Source organism: Marmota flaviventris, chromosome 13, assembly GCF_047511675.1.
Source record: "Marmota flaviventris isolate mMarFla1 chromosome 13, mMarFla1.hap1, whole genome shotgun sequence".
NCBI classification, from domain to species: domain Eukaryota; kingdom Metazoa; phylum Chordata; class Mammalia; order Rodentia; family Sciuridae; genus Marmota; species Marmota flaviventris.
Window position 1 is genome coordinate 48,525,957 of NC_092510.1, and position 21,769 is coordinate 48,547,725.

Consider the following 21,769-nt stretch of genomic DNA (forward strand, 5'->3'; position numbering starts at 1 on the left):
CTAGGAAGAAAAAGCCATGGTGAATTTGAATGTCTTGTTTGGAGGTTTAAATGACTTCATTAACTATTCATTAACACATTCGAAAATCAGCCTTCAGAAAAAAACAATCCTTTCACAAGATCTATGCCATGCTGTGAACACCCCAATGATATCCTACCTGGTCTCTCAGCTGCTGTACAGAAGTCTGAAGGTTCAGAATCTGACTGAAGAGTGGGCTCTGCAGGACTGACTTTAGAAGGCTGAGTTTGTCTTCATTTGCTACATCCCCACGTTCTCGTAGCTTGGCTTGCAAGCGCTCTGCTGCCTGCAGGGCCCGATTTTTATCTATTCCAAAGAGTAGCATTAGTAAATAACAGGACTCAAAACATTCATATCAAGCATATAAGGATCCCATGCTTGTGGAAATTCTCAAATCATGCCTCTTAAGTGCACAAAATTGTCTTTTTTGAGTAAAAAGTTTTACAAAAGTATACAATTTTAATAAAGTACAAAAGAACAAAAAGTACAAGACTGAGCACTTTTTAATACTTTGAATATTTTCTCTCAAAATTAAACAGCAAATTACACAGTATTTTTTATATTTACATTTGCTTCAAACCAATGGGATTGGTTTGGAGATAAAACAGAAATGGTGTAACATGTAACATGTAACATGTAACTGGAAATGTGCCCCACAAACCTTGAAGGCTCCTATAAGAAAGTTTCTTTGAAAGCAAGAAATTGGTTATATTGTGTGCTGAATACAACTAGTCACAGAAACCAATTCACATGATGGCTCTCTAAATTCCAATGTGAGCTGTTTCAACTCTTTCATAAAAATCATGACTTTTTTTTAAATAAAAACCAAATGATCTGTGACCTCAAAAATGCAGATATCTGCCTTCTTTTAAAAGATATGAAAATGCTTATTTACATATAAAAAAATTAGCAACATAATTGGCTCACTAACAAGTGGATATGGATAATGTTAATGATTAATCATAATATCCAAAATATAATAATTTCACATATTAAGAAGCAAAGTATTCTACAATTGAGAATTTATTTAAAAATACATCAGAATAACACAGAGTATTTCAAATAAGTTACTTTTTAATAGTTGAAATATCTTCCTCCCCAAATTAAATACCATATTTACATATGCTTCAAACTAATCCAATTCAAATAATTATTAAATGCTTTATAAATCAGGCACAAAGTTTTTTTAAAAAGTAAATATTTAAGTATGTCCTAACAGTTCTTATATCTTATATACTTACTTCTACCAGTAGTGAATTTCTACCACAAATAATAGCCAAAAACATATCTTTGTAGTCATACATACACACTTATTTATAATTTAAGCCAAATTTGTTTTTTATTTTTAATAGAGATTGTACTCAGATAATGTCCTAACACTTTCCGGATGATAAGAAGTACCTGTATTAAAATATATTTGAAATATCACAGTAACCAATTACTAGAGATACTTTATATATAATGGCAATCATTACTAGAAATACTTTATATAGCTCCAAATCTGGAATTACACAGAAATTGGGCAATTAAAATATGAATTAACAAAGATCATGATTTTACATAAACAAAAAAAATGAAATAAAATAACATTTACTCAAGCAGAAATTTTAAAGCAAATAATGATAAAGATGTACCCGAGAATTTTCATCTGGATCATTTCCCATGGTAACTTAGAATGTGAATATATTAATTCTCATGGCAATTGTTACAAGGTGTCCAACTCAGTAGTAATAGCTAACAGAACAAAGCTGAGAAAGTAATGATTTACATAAGTCTGTACTTCCCCTTTCCTTTCCTTTCCACTTTTGTGTAGGCTATTTCTCTTTATGGTGTATTACTTCAGTATAAAATGAGTGATAGAGATGTACATCCATGCATTTTTATGATCAGCATAGGACCAGGAACAAAAGTCGCATGATCATAAAAGAAGCTCCTGTTTCTTTTACTGCCATCGACTCTCCTCCTACCCTTAAAACATGAAGCTATCTAAGCATCAACCGTAATCATCAAGGTGACAGAGTAAAATCTAGATACCTTCAAAAAGTTATAATAGATAAGCTACCTGGAATACGTACAGGACTGCTATGTCTGATGATGGCAGATATGTACCACACCTGATATACTTGTAAACAGACGTATAAACTAGTTTCTCTAGAAGGGATTAACACAAACATGGGAAATCTAGCTATTTCAACCTAAATTATCTCATGAGGAAATTAAATTGCCTTCAATGAAGTTACCAGCTAAAGAGATTGTTACTGTTCTCCTTGTCAAGTAAAAGCAAGAGCTCAACCAGGTATGGCACATGCCTGTTATACCAGCTACTTAGGATGCTGAGGCAGGAGGGGTCACAAGTTTGCCACCACAATGAGCAACTTAACAAGACTCTTTCTCAAAATAATTTTATTTTAAAAAAGGGATGAGAGTACAGATCAGTGGTAGAGTGCTGGGTTCAATCCCCAGTAAAATACACACGCACATACACGCACGCGCGCGCGCACACACACACACACACACACCCAAGAGCTCAGAGGCAATTCAGCCACAAATACAAGAATAATGGTCATCTTTCAATATTAAAATACTAATAAATTTTCTCCTGTAATCCAGAAACAAATATTAACTACAACTGGGTTCATGAATTAGAATTAGGTATACATTAAGCTTTATTAAGACCCATAAATGGTAGAATGTCATATTTATTTTTATGTACAAATTATGTGTGTTTTGTAACACTTCACATGAGACTGATCAAATACAGAAAAGTATTATCCTGGCACAATGTTAGTGGATAACAACCTTTTAAATCTAAGTTACCACAGATAGAATCTGCTATATAAAACATATCATACTCAAAGATCCCAAAGGAGGGAGTTTCAACTTTTAAAAATGCAGAAAAAAAAGAATAAGTCTTACCTATGGTTTCCAACATTTCTTTCAAAGTTCTTCTCTAAAATGATTTCAAACAGCAACTAAAATGGAACTCTGAGGGAAAAAGGACATAAAATGAAAGGGTTATGTTTTCTCAGAACTGTAATTTTCTTCTAAAACTAAATACTCTAAATAGCACTTGATACCATTGTAATTCCTCTGACCATTAACTCCTGTTGATATAACTTCACGTAGTTCCCATTACAGGCAAAAAAAAAAAAAAAAAAGTCAGCACTCTAGAACTTACTCAAAATGATATGCACATACCCATGTTAACTGCAATAATAAGTAGAAAAGCTTAAATTCTGTTTTAAATAAGATGGTACAAGTTTCTAAAATATTTCCTGAAGAGCTTCTCAGCACAGACCACTGTAATCTTGGATTAATTTACAGATCCTTAACCACAGAATAAGGAGCTTACTTGAATCTGCATATGAAATTCTCTAGGCAAAAATGATAAATGAATTTGTGATCTTACCCTCAAATGCTCACAGCCTTAACTGGGAAGATAATATACATACCAATTAGACAAGAACTGTGACACCAAAGCAGTACAGGTAATACTATACTGCTTTAATACATTAAATCATGGATTAAAAACTGAATAAAAGAGAGTGCCCTCTTAAATTTTTCAAAGGTTTTTAAACTATCCTTCTAACTATAATGTTCTCCTCTTTCCACTTAAAAATACCTTCTCAATTCCTTCTTTATCTTCACATAGATCTTATCTTTCTCTGGAAACACTTAATTGGACACTTTGAAGTCCTGGGTACAGATATGCACAGCCAACATCCACATCACTAACCATAATCAGCCTCTGCTATACAATTCTGCACAACTGTCTCCAGAGGTACAACCACCCTTTGCTTCGCAGAAAATCCTGAGTTAACCAGGTGTCAGTCTTCTCAGAGAAGGAATCTATCACCACATATCCTCATTCTTCAACTGGAAGGTGAGACAGGCCATTTTTCTGAGAAAGACCAAGTTGCCCTCTATTACCTCTTCAAGAGGAAAGGATTCCTGGCAAAAAGTAGATATATGTAGATGAGCAGATGCATAGAACATCAATGCCTACAATTTGCTCTGAATAATAACAGAAAATAGTACTTGCTAACTTCCTTATCCCAATATAGAACAGTAGTCTAAAAACACCAACTCCATTCCAAATAGTCAAACAGCTCAACTAGTGGCACTTATTTTAAAACTGCCCTAGTATCAAGGAGAGGGCACTGGCTCTGACCTAGAATTAAAACTTAAATAACAGTGTAGCTTTTAGCAAGTAGCCTAACATCTCAACCTTGGTTTTATAGAATATAAACTTATTCATTGAGTATCTTGTGATAAATGAGATAAATAATGTATGCTAATTTCCAGCTTACAAAAAACTCATAATTATAAAATATACATTCAGGATTAATGTTGAGTCCATATAGGTTAGCATTCCCATGCAAGACAGTATATATTCATGAGGCACTATACAGAGAACTTAAAGATAAATTTGCGATATTTTTAATTCTTATTTATAAGGAAACTACAATACTCTTTCAAAAAATATCATAATAGCAAGTACCCTCTGAAAAAAATTAACTTCTGAAAAATTAAACCTAAAAGTCAGGAGACCCCAAGTCTACCAACATGTATCTAATTAAATAGACAGAGGAACCATGAAAGCAATGAAGAAGCATGAATAAGTTTGTCCTTGTTAAGTTGCATATTTTTTCTGACTCTAGATCTATTTACAAATAAATCTTATTAATAAATTTTAGAAGGAAAATAATTATATATATATATTAATGTTTGGTATGCACAATAAAACTTAGCTCTATCCACTTTACCTTATGAAAAATTAACTCAGAAAGATAGGCACTATTCATGACGTGGGGGAAAGGTAGCCTATGAATATAGCCACTGATTTATGAAGAGTCTGCAGAGAAAGTTGGGCAGGAAGTTCCCAACAGAGAAAAACACGGCCATCCAAAGTTCACCAAGAAGTCAGTAATGCAGATGTAGAGCTACTTACACTACTACCCACCCCTCAAAAAACTTGTTGTAAGAGTTTAATAAAAAAAAAAAAGCCACTCCTGTTGCAAGTCGCTGACAGTGTCTCCCAGGAGAGAGCTAACAGTAACATATGTGAATTTCAGTGATAAAACATAGTACAGTTTCATAGCTTCTCTGTACTGGTCTAATGTCCCTAAAATAAAATCATAGCTTTTTTGAAGTTTACAGGGGATTTCACTATTTACAACCATGCCAAAGAGATAAGTTGTTTGTTTGGTTTTTTTAAAAAGGGTTTTTCTTATGTCCCTTATCCTTATCCCCAAAACCCAGTAAATTCAGTTCTAATTATATATAAATCATTTGTAATTGAAGAACTTTTAAGATAGATCAAATCTACTTCTTTCAAACTGCAAATTCATTTTCACCACCTTACCATCTCCCTTCTCTTTTTACCCATTTCAACACTACATGGAAATATAAGGGTACCTGGGTCATAAAAGCAGACCATGGTCATAGGGTAAGTCTTATAGGAGACCCAACAATAGGTCAGAAGCAGCCCAGGTTCTTCCTGGGCAATTCATGCTAGCAGTGACAATGCTGAATCAAAGAGGCAGTAGAGATGAGCTATAGAGATGACCAGGAGATCTACACTACTATGGGGGCAGAAGCAGCAATAATAACAGCAAACAGGGCACCTACAAAATGCTAGGCACTTACTGAAGCATGCTATCCAGTTATATCCTTTAACAGTCATACAATCCATTGGCTTTACATAAGTCATAAAAAGACTAAGAAACTTGCCTAAATCACACCACTAGTAAGTAATGAATCTAGAGTTTGAGTACAGGCAGATAGGCTCCAGAGCCCACAATTAACTCCTACAATATGCTGCCCCTCATTAGGAGGAAAAATTTATCTTACCACATTTTTCCCTTTTCCAAGTTCAAAATTGCCATGCAGACCTTGCCCTTTATGAGGTGAAATGAAAGGAAGAAATAAGGACCCAAGTGTAAAGCATATGAATATAAATATATTGTCAATTTTTTTAAAAATGTGCAGTATAATACATTAAATTGCTACAACTTGTATAATATAAGGGAAATGCTTATTCAAGAAAAATTATTAGGTACATGTTGTTTTTAAAAGCATAATAGGCACAAGTTTATAAAATATTTCTGCAAGTTTTATGGCTAATAGTAAACTATGACAGGAACAGAGGACACTGAAGGAAACCTATTTTGCACTGCATTCTTTTTCAGCTTTCTATCTTAATATAGAATAGCTCAGATTTAGCAAATAAAAATACATGATGCCTAGTTAAATCTGAGTTTCAGATAAATTATTTTTTTTAGTGAATAACCTATACAGTACTTAGAAGATAGTTATATTTAAAAAACTAATTTTGTTATTTATTTGAAATACTTTTGTTTGTTATTATTGTTGTTGTTGTTGTGTTGATTTTGGGAATTGCATAGGATGCTCTACCACTGGACTATAACCCCCAACCCTTTTTATTTTTATGTAGAGACAGGGTCTTTCTAAGTTGCCAAGGCTGGCCTCAGAATTTGTGACCCTTCTCCCTCAGCCTCCCAAGTAGCTAGGACTACAGGTGTGTACCACAATGCCCAGCTTTAATTCACCTTTAATTGGGCATTTGTTATTCCATATGGCAAGTCTACTATATATGTATTTGCTTAGAAATTTTAAATTTAAGACAACATTTTAATTTAAGGCCTGAGAGCTTCCTGTCAAAATATAATGACAACATTACCAAATCCTTAATAAATCTAAAGATTCTATCTGTGACCATATGATTACCCAACAACTGGTTGATAACATCAGTTTCAGCAGGGGAGAGAAATCAAACTGAGTATTTGCTTTTATTGATGAAAAGAAACAGAGTAATTGCCTAATCATTTTTAATTTCCAACAAGTTGTACTGGTAACATGGAGACACAGCTTTTATGTAGAAAAGAATCAGTGTTTGAAACAACACAAATCTGTCCAATGCAGATTTCATGGCAATGAACAAATGAAATATGTTTTGTGCTAAAAATAACTCTATGAAGAGAAACTGCCCCAAATGCATACAATTTTCTAAACAATTCTGACTGAATAAGGAACACAAAATTTAAAAAGCTTGTTGTGATGGTTTGTAGCTTGTCAAAGTTGTTCATCATCTGTTATTGGCTTAAATTTAGCATTTGTCTCATTTATAGCAGCCTCAGCACTACTGAAGTTAGCAGACAAAAGCAAGATTGTAGCTGTTTACAGGTAGTTTGTTATCAATTCAGTTGGTAATGACAGCAATATTACACCTTCAGTCATAATTTCTACCTTGGATAACATTACTGAACTATTGCTCTGAAAGGAAAGAAACGTCACGGTATCCACCAATATCATGTTGTCATCAGCAGAAAACATCAGCCTTTTCTTAGCATCTGTTCTTTTTAACTTTGCTCTCATTCTTATAGGCTTTGATCAGAAAAAGTATTCCTGAGCACAATTTTTATTTTCAAGTTGTCATTTCTAAATATTTCCAAATGCCTAAAGTAAGAATAAAATTTATTAATTCAATTTTGTTCCCCAAAAATCAAAGAAAATTAACTATCAAGGAAATTTCGCTTATCAACATACTTCATATATAGATATTCTTTTTCATTGATATTCTTATCCTCCATTTATGAAGCCATATACTTGTCCAAAGTAAAAAGTCTGAGGCGTTTATTGGGTTAGAAGAGAACTCAAATTCTGTTATTAACCCATTCAATATACACACAAGGTGCCCACATGATGGGCATGCTATCAGGTGGCAGAATTAGAGAAATGAAGACTCAGTCTGGGAACCCAATATAAGTGAATGGGAAAAAAAAAAAAACAGTAAGATGACTATTAAAATACAGAAACACAAAAAGGGGACCCAAATGCCACACTGAGGAGTCAGGGAAAACTTCCTGAAGGCCTAAAAAACAGGCAGGAGTTAAGACAGAAGTTGTGAGAAGTACCTCCTGAGCACTGCAAAATTTGTTGTACCTGGATTGGTATGGGTGAGAAAAGGGAAAGGAAGAGGTAACAAGGCTGGCACATTTCCTCCTTTGATTTGGAAACTCCACTTCCAATAAAAATCTGAGATCTTACTAGCAAAGACTTTTTTTTTTTTTTTGGTACCAGTGACTGAACTCAGGGAAACTGGACCACTGAGCCACATCCCAGCCTGATTTTGTATTTTATTTAGAGACAAGGTCTCACTGAGTTGCTGAGTGCCTTGTCCTTGCTGAGGCTGGCTTTGAACTTGCGATTCTCCTGTCTCAGCCTCCTGAGCCACTGGGATTACAGGTGTGCACCACCTCGCCGGGCTGGAAAGACAATTTTAATAAGAGCACTGAGGTAATTAAGAATCGTAATTGGGAAACAGTTATATCAGAAAAACAAGGCATGTAAAGTTACAGCTGTGAGTGAATAAAATACCATGAAGTATTCAGTTTTAGTAAGAGCATGAGAAAAGCCACAAGCTATAACCAAACAAAGAATAAGTCCAGTGTCCAAAAACATGGGATCAGAGAGTTCATTACATAAATGAACCCACAGTTCTGTCACCAACATTCACAAATAATGAAAATACTTCTGGCTAAAAAAAAACTACATTTATAGAAAATCAAAATGCGGGCTGGGGATGTGGCTCAAGGGGTAGCACGCTCGCCTGTCATGCGTGTGGCCTGGGTTCGATCCTCAGCACCACATACAAACAAAGATGTTGTGTCCGCCGAAAACTAAAAAATAAATATTAAAAAATTCTCTCTCTCTCTCTCTCTCTCTCTCTCTCCCTCCTCTCTTTAAAAAAAAAAGAAAGAAAAAGAAAATAAAAATGCTCTTACTCCAAACACCACTAGAAAAATAAGCCAAATGTGCATATTAAAAATTTAAGGTACCATTAAAATAACAGAAATTATACAGACTCTATATAATTGATATACCAGGTGGAAAAAAAGATGAAACAAACAAATACTCAAGAAAACTAAAAAAGATTGAGAATAAAGAAAAAAGCAAAAGCACAGTCAAACAAGAAACACAAATAAGAGAGTTAAAATAAATTTAGATATCTATATTTACTATAACTATGAAAATATTAGAGTTACTAAAGAATGGATTTGTAATCCAGATTTTGAAGATAAAATTGAGATTTGAGAATAAGTATAGTTTGATACAACTTATCTAAATTTTAAATGTATACATAATAATATATGTTACATAAATACACATATTTGCTTTCATCATATTTAAGGATGGCTTAAAAGCCCACATTCTGAAATCACAGCAATAATTACTTTCAGAGACGAACAGAAACAAGGACTAGCTTCAAAACATGTCAAAGAGGGAATTTAGCTTCCTCTATTTTTTTAAGAAAGCAATATTTTCATGTTTTAAAGTATACTCATAAAAAGTAAGCGGATTATAATATTTATTGACCAAATGGTGCAATATCTGCAATTTACTTCAAAAAAATGGAAATGGACAGCGAGTAAAGAAAAAACAAAGCTGACCATGAACTGAAGGTTATTAAAAATGAAGAATAGATACCAGATTACTGCACTCTTCTGCTTGCCTTTATGTACATTTGAAAATTTTCATTAAAAAAAATTTTTAAAACTAAGCTATTGGCAGTAAATACATGAAAATGTTATCAATATCTGCTGTGGGAGAGGACACAAATTAGAGATGAACATATTTTTTCTTTAAAATTCACAATATTTTTAAAAATCCTCCCTGCCATCTTTCCTTATCAAAAAAATATTTCACTGCAAACTACTAAATTACTCAGGAAATTTCTTACCCTTGGTAAATGGTCCCAAATAAATAATTTCTTCAAGCTAGATTACTTAATTCCAGCAAAAAAAAAAAAAGGAAATATGAAAAGATTTCCTCAAAAATTAATCATTTTCAGTTTTAATTTACTTTGATTTTTCTGGTGGCTACTCTGCTTCTAGTTTTATCGAGCTTTTTAGGTATAAGACTTAGAAGCAGATGCTTATAGCCTTTGCCAACTCCATGTCAGAGAGCAGCCAGGCAAAAAATGTTCAACAACTGTTGATGTTCTGTTTTGGGATATATACGTAATCTAAACCAAAACCGCACCTTCAGGAATGATGAGTAAACCCAAGAGTAGAGAAATATATATCTGTTTCAATTAAAAGAGATTCATGTTATCTTTCATGTATATTCAAAAGGCAATTCAATATAATCAACAGTCATAATACGTGTAAGATAATACTAAAATAAGGAGATGTGACATATTAATACACCATTATATAAACAATATTTTTATCACGAATCCATAAAATTTAAAGAAGTTTGATGAAAATAGTATTATCTCATTTCTGTTGTCAGGACTTTTGTAATGGGAGAAAAAATCCTATCTAAAAGGAAAACACATAGGATATAGAAATTAAAACATTTTACAAGTAGGCAAACTTACACAACAAATGTATCTATACTAACAAACCTGCTCATTAAATTTGCTTTGGTTTTGAAAATTACTTTTTTTTTTTAAAGATGCCTGGCCTAAGGTGAAATGTTCTTTGTTCCTTCAAAAGTATATATGGTCTTTCCTTAATTGCAGATTATCAAAAACACATTGATACTAGTTTTATAAAGACATTTTATCAGTTCATGTTCACTTCCAAAATTATACACTTAAATTACTTTTTGTGATTTTTCTGAGTTAAGTTCTTTATGTGTTGCTTATACTCAACTGCAAAGTCAATTTGAGTTGAAAGGAATCTCAAACATGTAGCTCACAGCTACACAAGTTAGACCTCACTGAGGCTGGATTCTATAAATCAGGGGTATGTCTGAGATTAGAACCTCAGGCTGCTGCTATTACTAAACTATAACTTCTCATTATAAAAAATATATTAGATAATCAATTCTATTTATAGTCCATTGTATCATATTTATGTCCTTCACCCTCCAATTGTTTAAAGAGTCCATAATTGTTTTAAGAGTCCAAAATATACATTAAAACTATGGATTCCACACCTTTTCACTGGGCCCCCATTTTCACATATTTTCCATCCATAAAGTTTTCTTAGAAGATTCCAAAGGGCAAAGTGCCCTCCCTTCAAATTGTTAACTCCCACCAATCATAGTGATTCGGGGAAAAGATTTACATGTTTCTGATAAAGAAGATTTAGTCTCTTCTGTGTTCTCACTCCCTAGTTAAACTCAAAAGGAATTTAGGTTGTTGGGCAGTTCGCCCCTATTTGCTACCACATTTTCAGTGCTAAGGGCCAAGATGCAACATACCAAGCATATTTCTTGGACAGAACCAGGCACAGGATTCCTCCAAGGGCTGCACTTCTAGGTGAACAACATGCCAATGCCAGATTGCAGAGGCAGCCAGCTTCCCGAAAAGTACTCACTCTAGCCACAATATATTTTTTTTTGGTGGGGGGGGGGGGTGACCTAAAACATGCAGAAGAATTAACTTTGTGGCATAGAATTCTCAGGTGTAATTCCTACACTGGCAACAAATTCTCCAGAGAAATTATTTCAGGCTCCTGCCTTTTGCCTGCCTGCAATGAGGCAATTCCCTAGTGAAGCCTGGGAAGACTGTGTCCTTGGTGCTTCTAAAAAGTGAGACTACTCAAAGCTTCTCCACAGGACCCAGAAACTCAGCTGGCAACTGGTCTATGTTTGAACTTAACTGTAATAAGAGGGAACAGACGGTAACGAGATGTCTATTATTTCTCAACTGCCCACTCAAGGAAGGATTTTCAGTTAAGGAGATCTTAATGACAATATTTAGACAAAACAATAACTGGCACTGTCATTTGTAACCAAGTGATTCTTCAGTGGAAAGCCCTAAAGGTTGGTGAGTAGAGACAAACTTTCCAATACCCATAAAGAAAGAGGAGGTGGAAAGAGGAGGTGGGAGAGTTGACCAGAATATTAACAATGCTGTTTCAACTTACCACCTTATCCAATAACCTCAGGTTTACACTATTCTCCAAAGGTCATTTTCTATCTTTCCTTTTTTATTCTATTTTTTTCTTGAGAAGGGGTATGGGGGGTAGGTACAGAAGATTAAATCTAGGGGTGTTTCACCACTAAGCTACATCCCTGGTCCTTTTTTATTTTGAGCCAGGGTCTCACTAAGTTGTTGAAGCTGGTCTAGAACTTGGGATCCTTCTGCCTCAGCCTCCTGGTCACTGGGATTACAGGCAGGCACTACCAGGCCTGGCTCCCTATAACTCTTTAAGTAACTATACTTCCACCATTTCCATATTATTGTTCCAAATTATTTCTTCCATCCTGGAATCTTTCCTATAAAAATTATGAAGAGTATCATCTATCATATGAGCTACTTAGTTATTACTGAGCTATAAGTATTATACATAATTAGATATTTTTGTCCTTCCCCATCAATCATGCATTCAAAATTCAGTTTGTGGCTTCCATAATTTCCCTTTGCTGAGTTTGGATATAAATAAAGACAAAGTTTACAAACTTTACTCAAGAAATAGCTGTCTCAAATTTCTGATCAGAAGTCCTCTGGGACAGACACTGGAGTAGTACTTAATGTGGCTGTTTTTCTCTCCTGTAAGTGGGCTTGTGGTAACTAGTGACTTGCAAGCCCTCTTGGTTGAGTTCCAGCTCTGTGCAGAAAAGTACCCTGCAGGTATTATGAAGGGCTTGTGAGTGATCACTCTTGCTCTGAGGCTATTCTTCACAATACTTTTCATGGAGCAATTCAGAACCTTCAAATACACTTGGCAGAACAAATTTTGGAATTATCAATGCTTAATTGTTGAAACATATAAGAAAATTTTGTGCATTTTAATGATTCCCAAACACATAACTTGTTAACACCAGATTTTACAAATATGTAAATGGAGGATCAAAGAGATAACTTTATCAAGATCATCTAACTCAGATCATTTATTAAGCAATCATATTTCTATAGGCTTTTGGGTTTTTTTGTTTTGTTTTGTTTTGTTTTGTTTGTATAAGGGATTGAACCCAGAGGCATTTAACTACTGAGCCATGTCCACAGCCCTTTATTTTGTGACAGGGCCACACTAAGTTGCTGAGGCTGGCTTTGAACTTCGATCTTCCTGCCTCAGCCTCTGGAGCCGCTAGGATTACAGACATGCGCCATCGCACCCAGCCTCTATAGCTATTTTTGTAGGACGTACTGAAAAGTCTATATATACTGAAAAGCTGCAGGAGGATTTGAGAACCAAGAGTGAAAAGAGGAAAGAAGGAAATAAGAATGGAGGATTGAAAGTTACTCAATCAGATTGGATATCTACTCTGACTGGATTCCTTAAGTAACAAACTTGTCAATTTTTCATAGTGTTTTGCTGATTTAAAAAAGCAACTTTATTCCTCAGATACAAATCTGCCACCTAATACTCCCTTGGAGATGCAGAACTTTCCAAATATGTTTTTATCATTGGAATGTCTAAAACGTAGGCTTGGTTATAACCTACAAATTGAAGCAACAATCTGTTATTGGGGGCTTTCAAAAAATGCTATTCACTAACAACCAGTAATAAAACTGCATTTAAGAATTAGTTGCTACTACATCTACTATAATAATGATTCTTCCTAAGGACAAAATATTTTCCACAAGTGAAAGTTTTAACTTCAAAATTGGGATCATTTTTACTGTTTGAAATGAACTACTTATAAAATAGTTTTCATATACCCTGTTTTCTTATGCAGAACATGCGTTTTTTATACATATGCATTTTGATACTCCCACTTTCAGATAAGAAAACTGAGGCTCAGAAAGATAGTGTTTTCCTTTACATACATGATGGTTGTAAGTAAAAGTAACTTTTAAATCCAACCCAAGATGGAACAGCATCAAAGGCAAGTCCCTCTGCACCAAATCACAGTTTTCGGATCTAATAATAATAACGCAGGAAAGAAAACAGCTATTTACCTCCAGATTAAGTAGCTCAAGGCACCTGTGTTTTCACAGTTCCCAAGTTACTTTATAAAGTTCTTTTGAAGAAACACTGTGATTTTACTAGTTGTGACATTATAGGTAAGTTGCTTAACTCCTCTGAGTTGCCCTTTCCTTTGTAAAGTGGGCAGTAACAATAACTTATGCAAAATGCCTGGAAGTAATAAGCACATAAAAGCTATTATTATTATTCTATATCTTATTTACTATCTAAACACCTGTTTATTTTTCTGTTTCTGTTATCGATTTATGCCGGCTTATTTAATCAGTGACTACTTAATACAAATCAAAATTCATCATTTCTGGGATAGCAATTACATTACAAACTATACCACATTTTACCTATGCAGTGCAGTTTTATAACACCTTTTCTATAAATGAAAACCTCTTTTTGACAAATAAGGGTTTCTACCTGTTCTTTACCTGTTCAAACTCCTTCAAAGGAGCAGAAATGAACCAGACAATTGCAAACTAGAGTTTAGTCAAAGTACTGACACTTTGTATAAGTTATCTACTAAAGAAGACAGATGGAAAGAGAATGGGTGTTTTGTTTGGGGTTGGGGAGTTAGGTTATTTTTTTTGTTTCTTTGATACCAGGGATTGAATACAAGGGCACTTAACCACTAAGTTATATCTAAAGCCCTTTTTATTTTTTATTTTGAGACTAGGTCTTGCTAAGTTGCCTAGGGCCTGCCTAAGTTGCTTAGGACCGCCCTAAATTGCTGAGGCTGGCTTTGAACTGTGAGCCTCCTGCCTCAGCCTTCTGAGTCTCTGAGATTACAAGCATGCAGCACCATACCTGGCAAAACTGGTTTGATATATGGCAAGACACAGATAAAAGGAAAGAAAGAAGAGATGAGGGGAGAAAGCCAAAAGAAAGAACAGATACAAAGATAAAGTTGCATGGAGAAGACAAAAGAAGCCCTCAGAAAATTCCTTAGCATTCACCAGACCAACAGGAGGTGCTGACTGAGGTTATGGATTCAGATTTGCAGGAGAAACTCAATATTTCCTCCACCAAAGTAAAATTTGATCTCAAAGGAAGAATGTAATTTATTTTCTTTTTCACATCAAGTAGTAAATCAAGTCATTAAAGCTGAGTAAATTTCCTTGTACTGAGTTGTCAACAGTATTAGCATCAGTTGGCTAACTGGCATTGTTTCCTAATTTTTAGAAAATCAATAGCAAATAAGTAAAACTATGGAAACAGATATTGATATATTTTACAGATACTGATATATACAGATACTGATATATGTACAGATAATGATATGTTTTACATACCTTGAAAAATCTATTGCATTATTTCAGCAAGTCGTAACTGACCACTTACATTTTCCTAAACATAAGTCACAGGGAGTTTAGCATGAAGACACAGAGTCCTTCTATTCATCTTCAAATAAATACTTTATATTTGTGTATGTTTGTGTGTGGCACGCGCACACGCAAATGCACACACTGCTGAGGATAGAACACAGTACCTCATGTATAACAGGTGACCATTCTACCACTAAGCTACACCCCTGGCCCCCAAATAAACATTTTCATATCTAATTTTATGTCATAAATTGTTACTTAAGAAGAACATCCAAATTCTATAAATTTCAAGCTCCCAAAAATTTTTATCTACCTCTATCACCAAAGCTTACGGCAAAAAAGAACTAAGACAGGTACCTAACTTCTCAGCTTAACTGAATGAAAACGGTTAACACTGAAACATGTGCTAGAACCCAATAGCATCAACAGGAGTCAGGAAGAATTTGAAAAGATCTGACACATGACCCTCATCTTGAAGGATGCATACAACAGATGAGTATGAGTGAAAGCCAGAAGAGGGAAAGGCATTTCTTGCTGAGGGAAGGGTTATCTGTTAAGGTTAGGAAACCATAAGGAACCCAGAGAATTAAATGACAGTGGGGCTGCAATTCTGAGTGAAGTAATGAAAGAAGCTAGGAAAGCAATACTTCCATGACCTGCCTGGGACCTTACCCACAGGCATACTAGAGTATACAGACATTGGGGAGAAGCATTGGGAGGATTTGAAATTTTATTTTCTGTAAGAATTCTGGCAATAGTGTAAATAACACAACAGAGAGAAAGGGGAAAAAAAATGGCACCACAACCAAATGTTAAACTGTTAACAAAATGCCCAAGAGAAAAAACAAGGAGAGCCTAGATTAAGACAATGGCAAGCAAAAGAGAGGAGATGCAGGCAAGACAGGTGCATTCATTAGAGGGAACCAAAAGGACTCAATGACTGCTAGATGAGTGCTTGGGGCCAGGGGAAGCAGTGAGTGACAGCAACAGAAGCTAACTCTTCATGTTTTTAATCTTGGGCACTGGAAATACTTTGTCATTGTTTGTTGAAAGAACAACAGTAGGAAGAAAAACGTCACATCTTTTTAGAGAAAGAGGTGAAATGTGTTCCTTTTGGACACATTACGTTTGAAATATGCTTCTATAAAATAGAAAATAAGAGAATTTAAATTGCAAGAAGATAGGCATTTTTATTTTGTTCTTTACCTGTTCTCTTGTTGATATATATCTTCAGCATCAAAAATAGTAGCTGTCCCAAAGTAGGTACTCAATAACTACATGCTGAAAGAATGAATCAGTTACACATGTGCATCTAAGCAATCAGGCCCTGAAGAATCACTGGTCTCTAAATTGTTGCTGAAGATAAAGGAGGTCAGTCAAGAAGGCAGGGTTTAAAAAAAGAGGGAGAACTGAGATTAGAACTCCAAGGAACATGGATATTTAAAAATATAATATGACATAGAAAAATTATCTTGGTGGCAAAAATCTGTTAGAAATAATAGAATTCCTTCATGCTTGATCATACTGAACTAGGTACAATACTCATGAAAGTCCTCACTACAGTCAAATATCAGGCAAATCATAATATTACTATTTATTAAGCTAAGTCAGTGTCATGTGATATAACTTTGGTTCCTATATCTATTCAAAACAAATTACCAAAATATAACCTTAATAAAGGTCAAGTTAAATCTAAGGGAAGATCAAAATACCTAAATAATATTCAATAGTTTGTGAGGTAAATTTAAAAATTCCCATGGAATCAAAAACATACCTGGCAAGCTCCAAAACCTAATGAAGTCTACATATTATAGAACAGACTAATCTAAAAATAATAATAATAAAATAAAGTAAAATTTGCTATGAGCTTCTCTATTCACTTCCACACTAAACTAAAATTTACCTACAGATCTTTGTTAATTGAATATGCATACACCCAAGAAGAAAATAAAATTCTCCACAATAAGAGCAGTGTTTTCATAATCTATAATATAGACTTGCTAGAGAAAAACCTGTATTCCTCTGATAGCAAAGAGATGTTACTGTCTAAATCTGCTGATAAGCCTGTCAGTCAGTGGTAGCCTACATTGACTGAGAATACTCTTGTGGAAAATCAGCAAGGGATGGCAATGTATATCTTGCTGGCAAGATTCCAAGTAATTCAGATAAGGGAAATTGCATAAGGAAATACAAATTAATATGAACTTGAATGTGAACCTTAGCCATATAAGATAAATAAGCATAGACCAATTCAATCCCCTAATTACTAATTCATAGGTAATGTAACAAGGTACCCTATTTAGCTAGCATATGTAATTCTGTGGGACTCACTTGGGTCATCTCAGGACAACTGGTATTCTGTCTCTGAAAACAGTTCAAAAGGTCTCATTCTCTTTCTATAAACAGGTCTGTTTCCTTCTTAATTGACTGATCTACTATTTAACTATACTCATTAACAGTATTTCACTGTGGTACTCACAAGGACTAAATATTTTTAAGATCATAACCAACTTTTGCTTCTGTAACAACAGAGAATACATATGCTTCAAATAGTGTTCTGTTGTTGCTGTTTGCAACAATTTCAATTAAGTGATCAGAAAGGACCTCAAAGCCTAAATGTTCCAGTCACCATAACATGCTTACACAATACAATGAAGACATCTCTTTTCCTGATTGCTCTGCGCCTAAGGCTTAGATATTTGATCCACATTGTGTTGACCAGTACATATGTGGCCACCAAGCGACACAAATATTTCTTAAGCATTGGAAATGTGGCTAATTCTAAATGAGGTGAGCCTATGTATAAAATACACAACTGATTTTAAAGCTATTCTCTCAAATATAAGAAAGTAAAATTCCTCATTATTTTTTGTATTGATTACCTATTGAAATGATGACATTTTGGAGAAACTATTGACTTCAACTACTGCTTTTTTTTTTCATTTTCTGTAGTGAACAGAAATTTTTTAATTAAACACGTGGCTCACAGAATTTTTTTATTGGTCACAGTAATCTAAAATGAGTTAGACTTCCAGATCATCCCCCTCCAACTCAGTATATTCAATAATCTCAGGTGGAATATACAGAATAGCAATTATTTGTATAATCCTGGCACCTAATTTCTTTGCTACTCAATTCACTATATGACTGTAATATAAATTTGTCAAAAGGCATGACAGACAAATCTAAAAAAAAGTATTAAGAACTACTAAAAATATGTACGTATGTAAAGAGAATTTGGCATACAGTGAAAATATAGCACTGGGTTCAAAACGAAATATGTGCTTGGCTTAGACCCTTCAGAAGGTAAGATATAAAAGCTTATCCAAAGCCTTAATAGTCACTGATCTTGTATTATTTGATTTTACTTAATCACCTGATATCATTAAATATTTTAAATTCTTTTATTATAAAATTCCAGTTGTGTATTTAAAACAATTGGTTACACACTTTGAAACTTCAAGTGACATTCAATAAGGATACTTAAATCCTATGCTTAACAAAAGGGGCTAACTGTAGGAAGACTGATAAACACTATCAAACACAGAAGTCAGTTAAAAATGAAGGAGATCAGCACATGCCACCCCAAAATACACCATTCTGACATAAGGATTTCTTTGAACTGAAAATAACTGGCAAAAAGAAGACACAAGAGGATTTTCTGCCCTCCTTTCTGTCCAAAAATAAGGCGAAAAGTTCCCTCTGTTAATATGATATATATTTCTATCAGTAAAGATGTTTCCCTCTCCTTTATGAGTAAGAAGAGAACAACTCTTATTATGAAAATAGTATATAAGCCACCAGGTCAAACAACTTCTTTGGGTCTTCACTTGTTTGTGTATAGCCCTCTGGATATAAAATTAAAAACATGAATTAAATTTGTATGCCTTTTTCTTTTACTCTTCATTTGTCAGTTTAATTCACAGAACTCAATTAGAGAATGTAAGATAAAATTTTTCACCTGACAAAACTGAGAATGAATATACTATGAGACAATGGAAAAAGTTCCATTATTTAAAGTTCTAGGGAATAAAAACTAATCTGCAGTGACAGAAAGCAGATCAGTAGTTACTCAGGACATAAGTAGATAAGGGAGCTAGGAAAGCATAAAAAGCATAAAAAGGCACATAAGGAAACTCAAGTGTGGACACTCTTGATTGAGCGGATGTTCCACATGAACCAAAATTCAACAAATTATACAATTTTCACATATACAGTTTAGTGTATGTCAATTATAAATAATACTGCAAGAAAATAAATAGAACCTGTTCCCTCACTGAAAAGAGTGAAGCCAGAACATACTGAGTTTAACACCCAATAGATGCTCACTGAACTTAACTTTAAATTACAAAACAGACCTAAAAATACTTTGAGATTTAGCCTAATCCAATATACATTCAACAAATTATATCAGAATAAAGAAGCACCAATGCTATACTTTTCCAAATGGCAGAGAATGGCAACATTCTGTATTCTCTGAAAAATTGTAAACATGGTTGGGAAGGGAAAGGGGTCAGGCAACCCTCCAATGAACTCTACCATTGAGGCCCCTCCAATCCTAACATGTTGTTCTGAATGTTGTTCAGAAGCAGACTTCATGCCTGATTTCAACTAAAATGAAATAGCCTTGGGAAACTTGGGGTGGAGGAGAGTAATACCTAAGCTTCATGAATTTTAGTAATGTCTTAGACAAAGTAGGACCTATTAAGGGGTCTGCTATGACCAAATGTTTGTGACCCCTCCCCCCCCCCAAAAAAAAAAATCCATGTTGAAATCCTAACTTCCAAGCTGATGGTATTAGAAGATGGGGTCTTTGGGAGATAAGCAGGTCCTCAAGGTTGAGGCCTCATGAGTGAGATCACTGCTTTGTAAAAGAGAATTCATCAAAGCCACTCTCAACAACTTTGGAAGGCCCTAAGCAATTTAGTGAGACCCTGTCTCAAAACTTAAAAAAAAAAAAAATTTGTTTAAATGACTGGGGATATATCTCAGTGGTTAAGTGGCCCTGGGCTTAATCCATAGTTAACAAAAACAACAACAAAGCCCTCTGAGAGCTGCCTTGCTCCTTCCACCATGTGAGGACACAGCAAGAAATATCACATAAGAACCACAAAAATGTGGCCTTCCCCAGACAGGGAATCTGCCTACACCTTGTCAATTTTCCAACTCCCAGAATTGTAAGAAATAAATTTCAGTTGTTTATAAGCTACCCAAACTACAGTATTTTGTTCTAATGGCCCCAAAGGACAGACAGGATCCTAGCAAATTAGAAGCAAAACTATGCATACTTTATACAACAGAAAGGATTTCTGAAATTGTAACATCATTTTTAACCTTAATGATTCTGTCATCATGGTTTCGTTAGGTTAGTGATATGCTATGAGCACAGAATAACAGGTTACCATATCCATTTTCTACAGCCAGTTTCCTGAAAGAAGGCATTGCAGGGGCTATCTCATTAAGTAATAACAAAGTTATTCTGAAATTAATGGCTGTTTAGCATTTAATTTTAAGCAGAGATGGTATTTTTTAAATTTATTTCTGCCTAGTGTCTTGTGTGCCACATGGCACTTTATTATACCTCAAGAGTCAAGACACCTTGGTGCAAAAAAATGCTATTAGTGTCAGTTCAAACTGTACAGTTGTTTAATAATCCCAGGTCACTTTATCCTCACTGAATAAAAAAGCAATCAGTAAAATCTACTGTTGAACAGCTCTACCTATTGACTACTTACATCAAAATAATTTACACATCCTCATTCCCAAAATATATGGAGATTTTTTTGGAAGCAGCATCTGGGTGACAGAATTACAGGAAATATTTTTGTGTCTGTCTTCTTTATACTTGTCTATCTTTCATATGTTTAAAATATGCTAGTTTTATCATCAAAGAATTACTAAAAAGAAACAATTATCTTACATATTTTATCATCAATGTGGTTTTAAAATGTAAACAATAGAGTAAATGGTAAATTATCCCATACCTACTCCAACTACTGACATTAAACCGCCAACACAACCTAAATAGGTTTTTAAAATTTGTGTGTTTAGTTGATGTTTCTGTTTTTCATCTTTCTTACAAATGTTTCTTTTCTCACTTTTCCATCATGCATTTATTTACAGCATGGCAGATCTGGAGGTAAAATGTTTTATAAGAAAACTAACAAGGACTGTTGCTTTTAGAGATACAAATGAAACTAAAAAGACAATAATACAAGAATTCCTTAAACAAGAAAATTCAACTGCCACAGGCAGACAGGAAGAAAAAAGGAAGGAAGAATTTTAGTTTCCTTTTATTTATTTTTTTTAATTCAGCCACCATTGGAGGAACAGCTTTAACATTTTCCCAATTCATCAAATATAATTTAAACACCTTAAAAGTTTTTGTTGTTTTCTATGATATATAAACTGCCTTTTGAATCTTATATTTTTCCAAAAAGGTGAATAAATTTCCGGGGGTGTGGGGATATACCAAATATTAGGACCACAAATCAGGCATGGGACATAGTTTTTAATCAATATTAGGGA

At 34.2% G+C, this 21,769-nt stretch overlaps 1 protein-coding gene across 11 annotated transcripts in view; it reads right to left on the reverse strand.

Moving 5' to 3' along the window:
* Mpdz (multiple PDZ domain crumbs cell polarity complex component) overlaps positions 1-21,769 on the reverse strand; it is a 168,300-nt gene that overhangs the window by 142,411 nt on the left and 4,120 nt on the right. For 9 of the 11 annotated variants that reach the window (XM_071600647.1, XM_071600646.1, XM_071600645.1 and 6 more), the window contains 2 exons: positions 2,935-3,003; positions 158-324 (listed from right to left, as the gene is read on the reverse strand). In XM_071600647.1, the coding sequence (XP_071456748.1) occupies positions 158-324; positions 2,935-2,950 (183 nt within the window). In that variant the 5' untranslated portion in view covers positions 2,951-3,003. Of the gene's footprint in view, positions 1-157; positions 325-2,934; positions 3,004-3,754; positions 3,774-16,447; positions 16,553-21,769 lie in introns of those variants that run through there. The other 2 variants (XM_071600640.1, XM_071600644.1) reach the window with 2 other exon arrangements.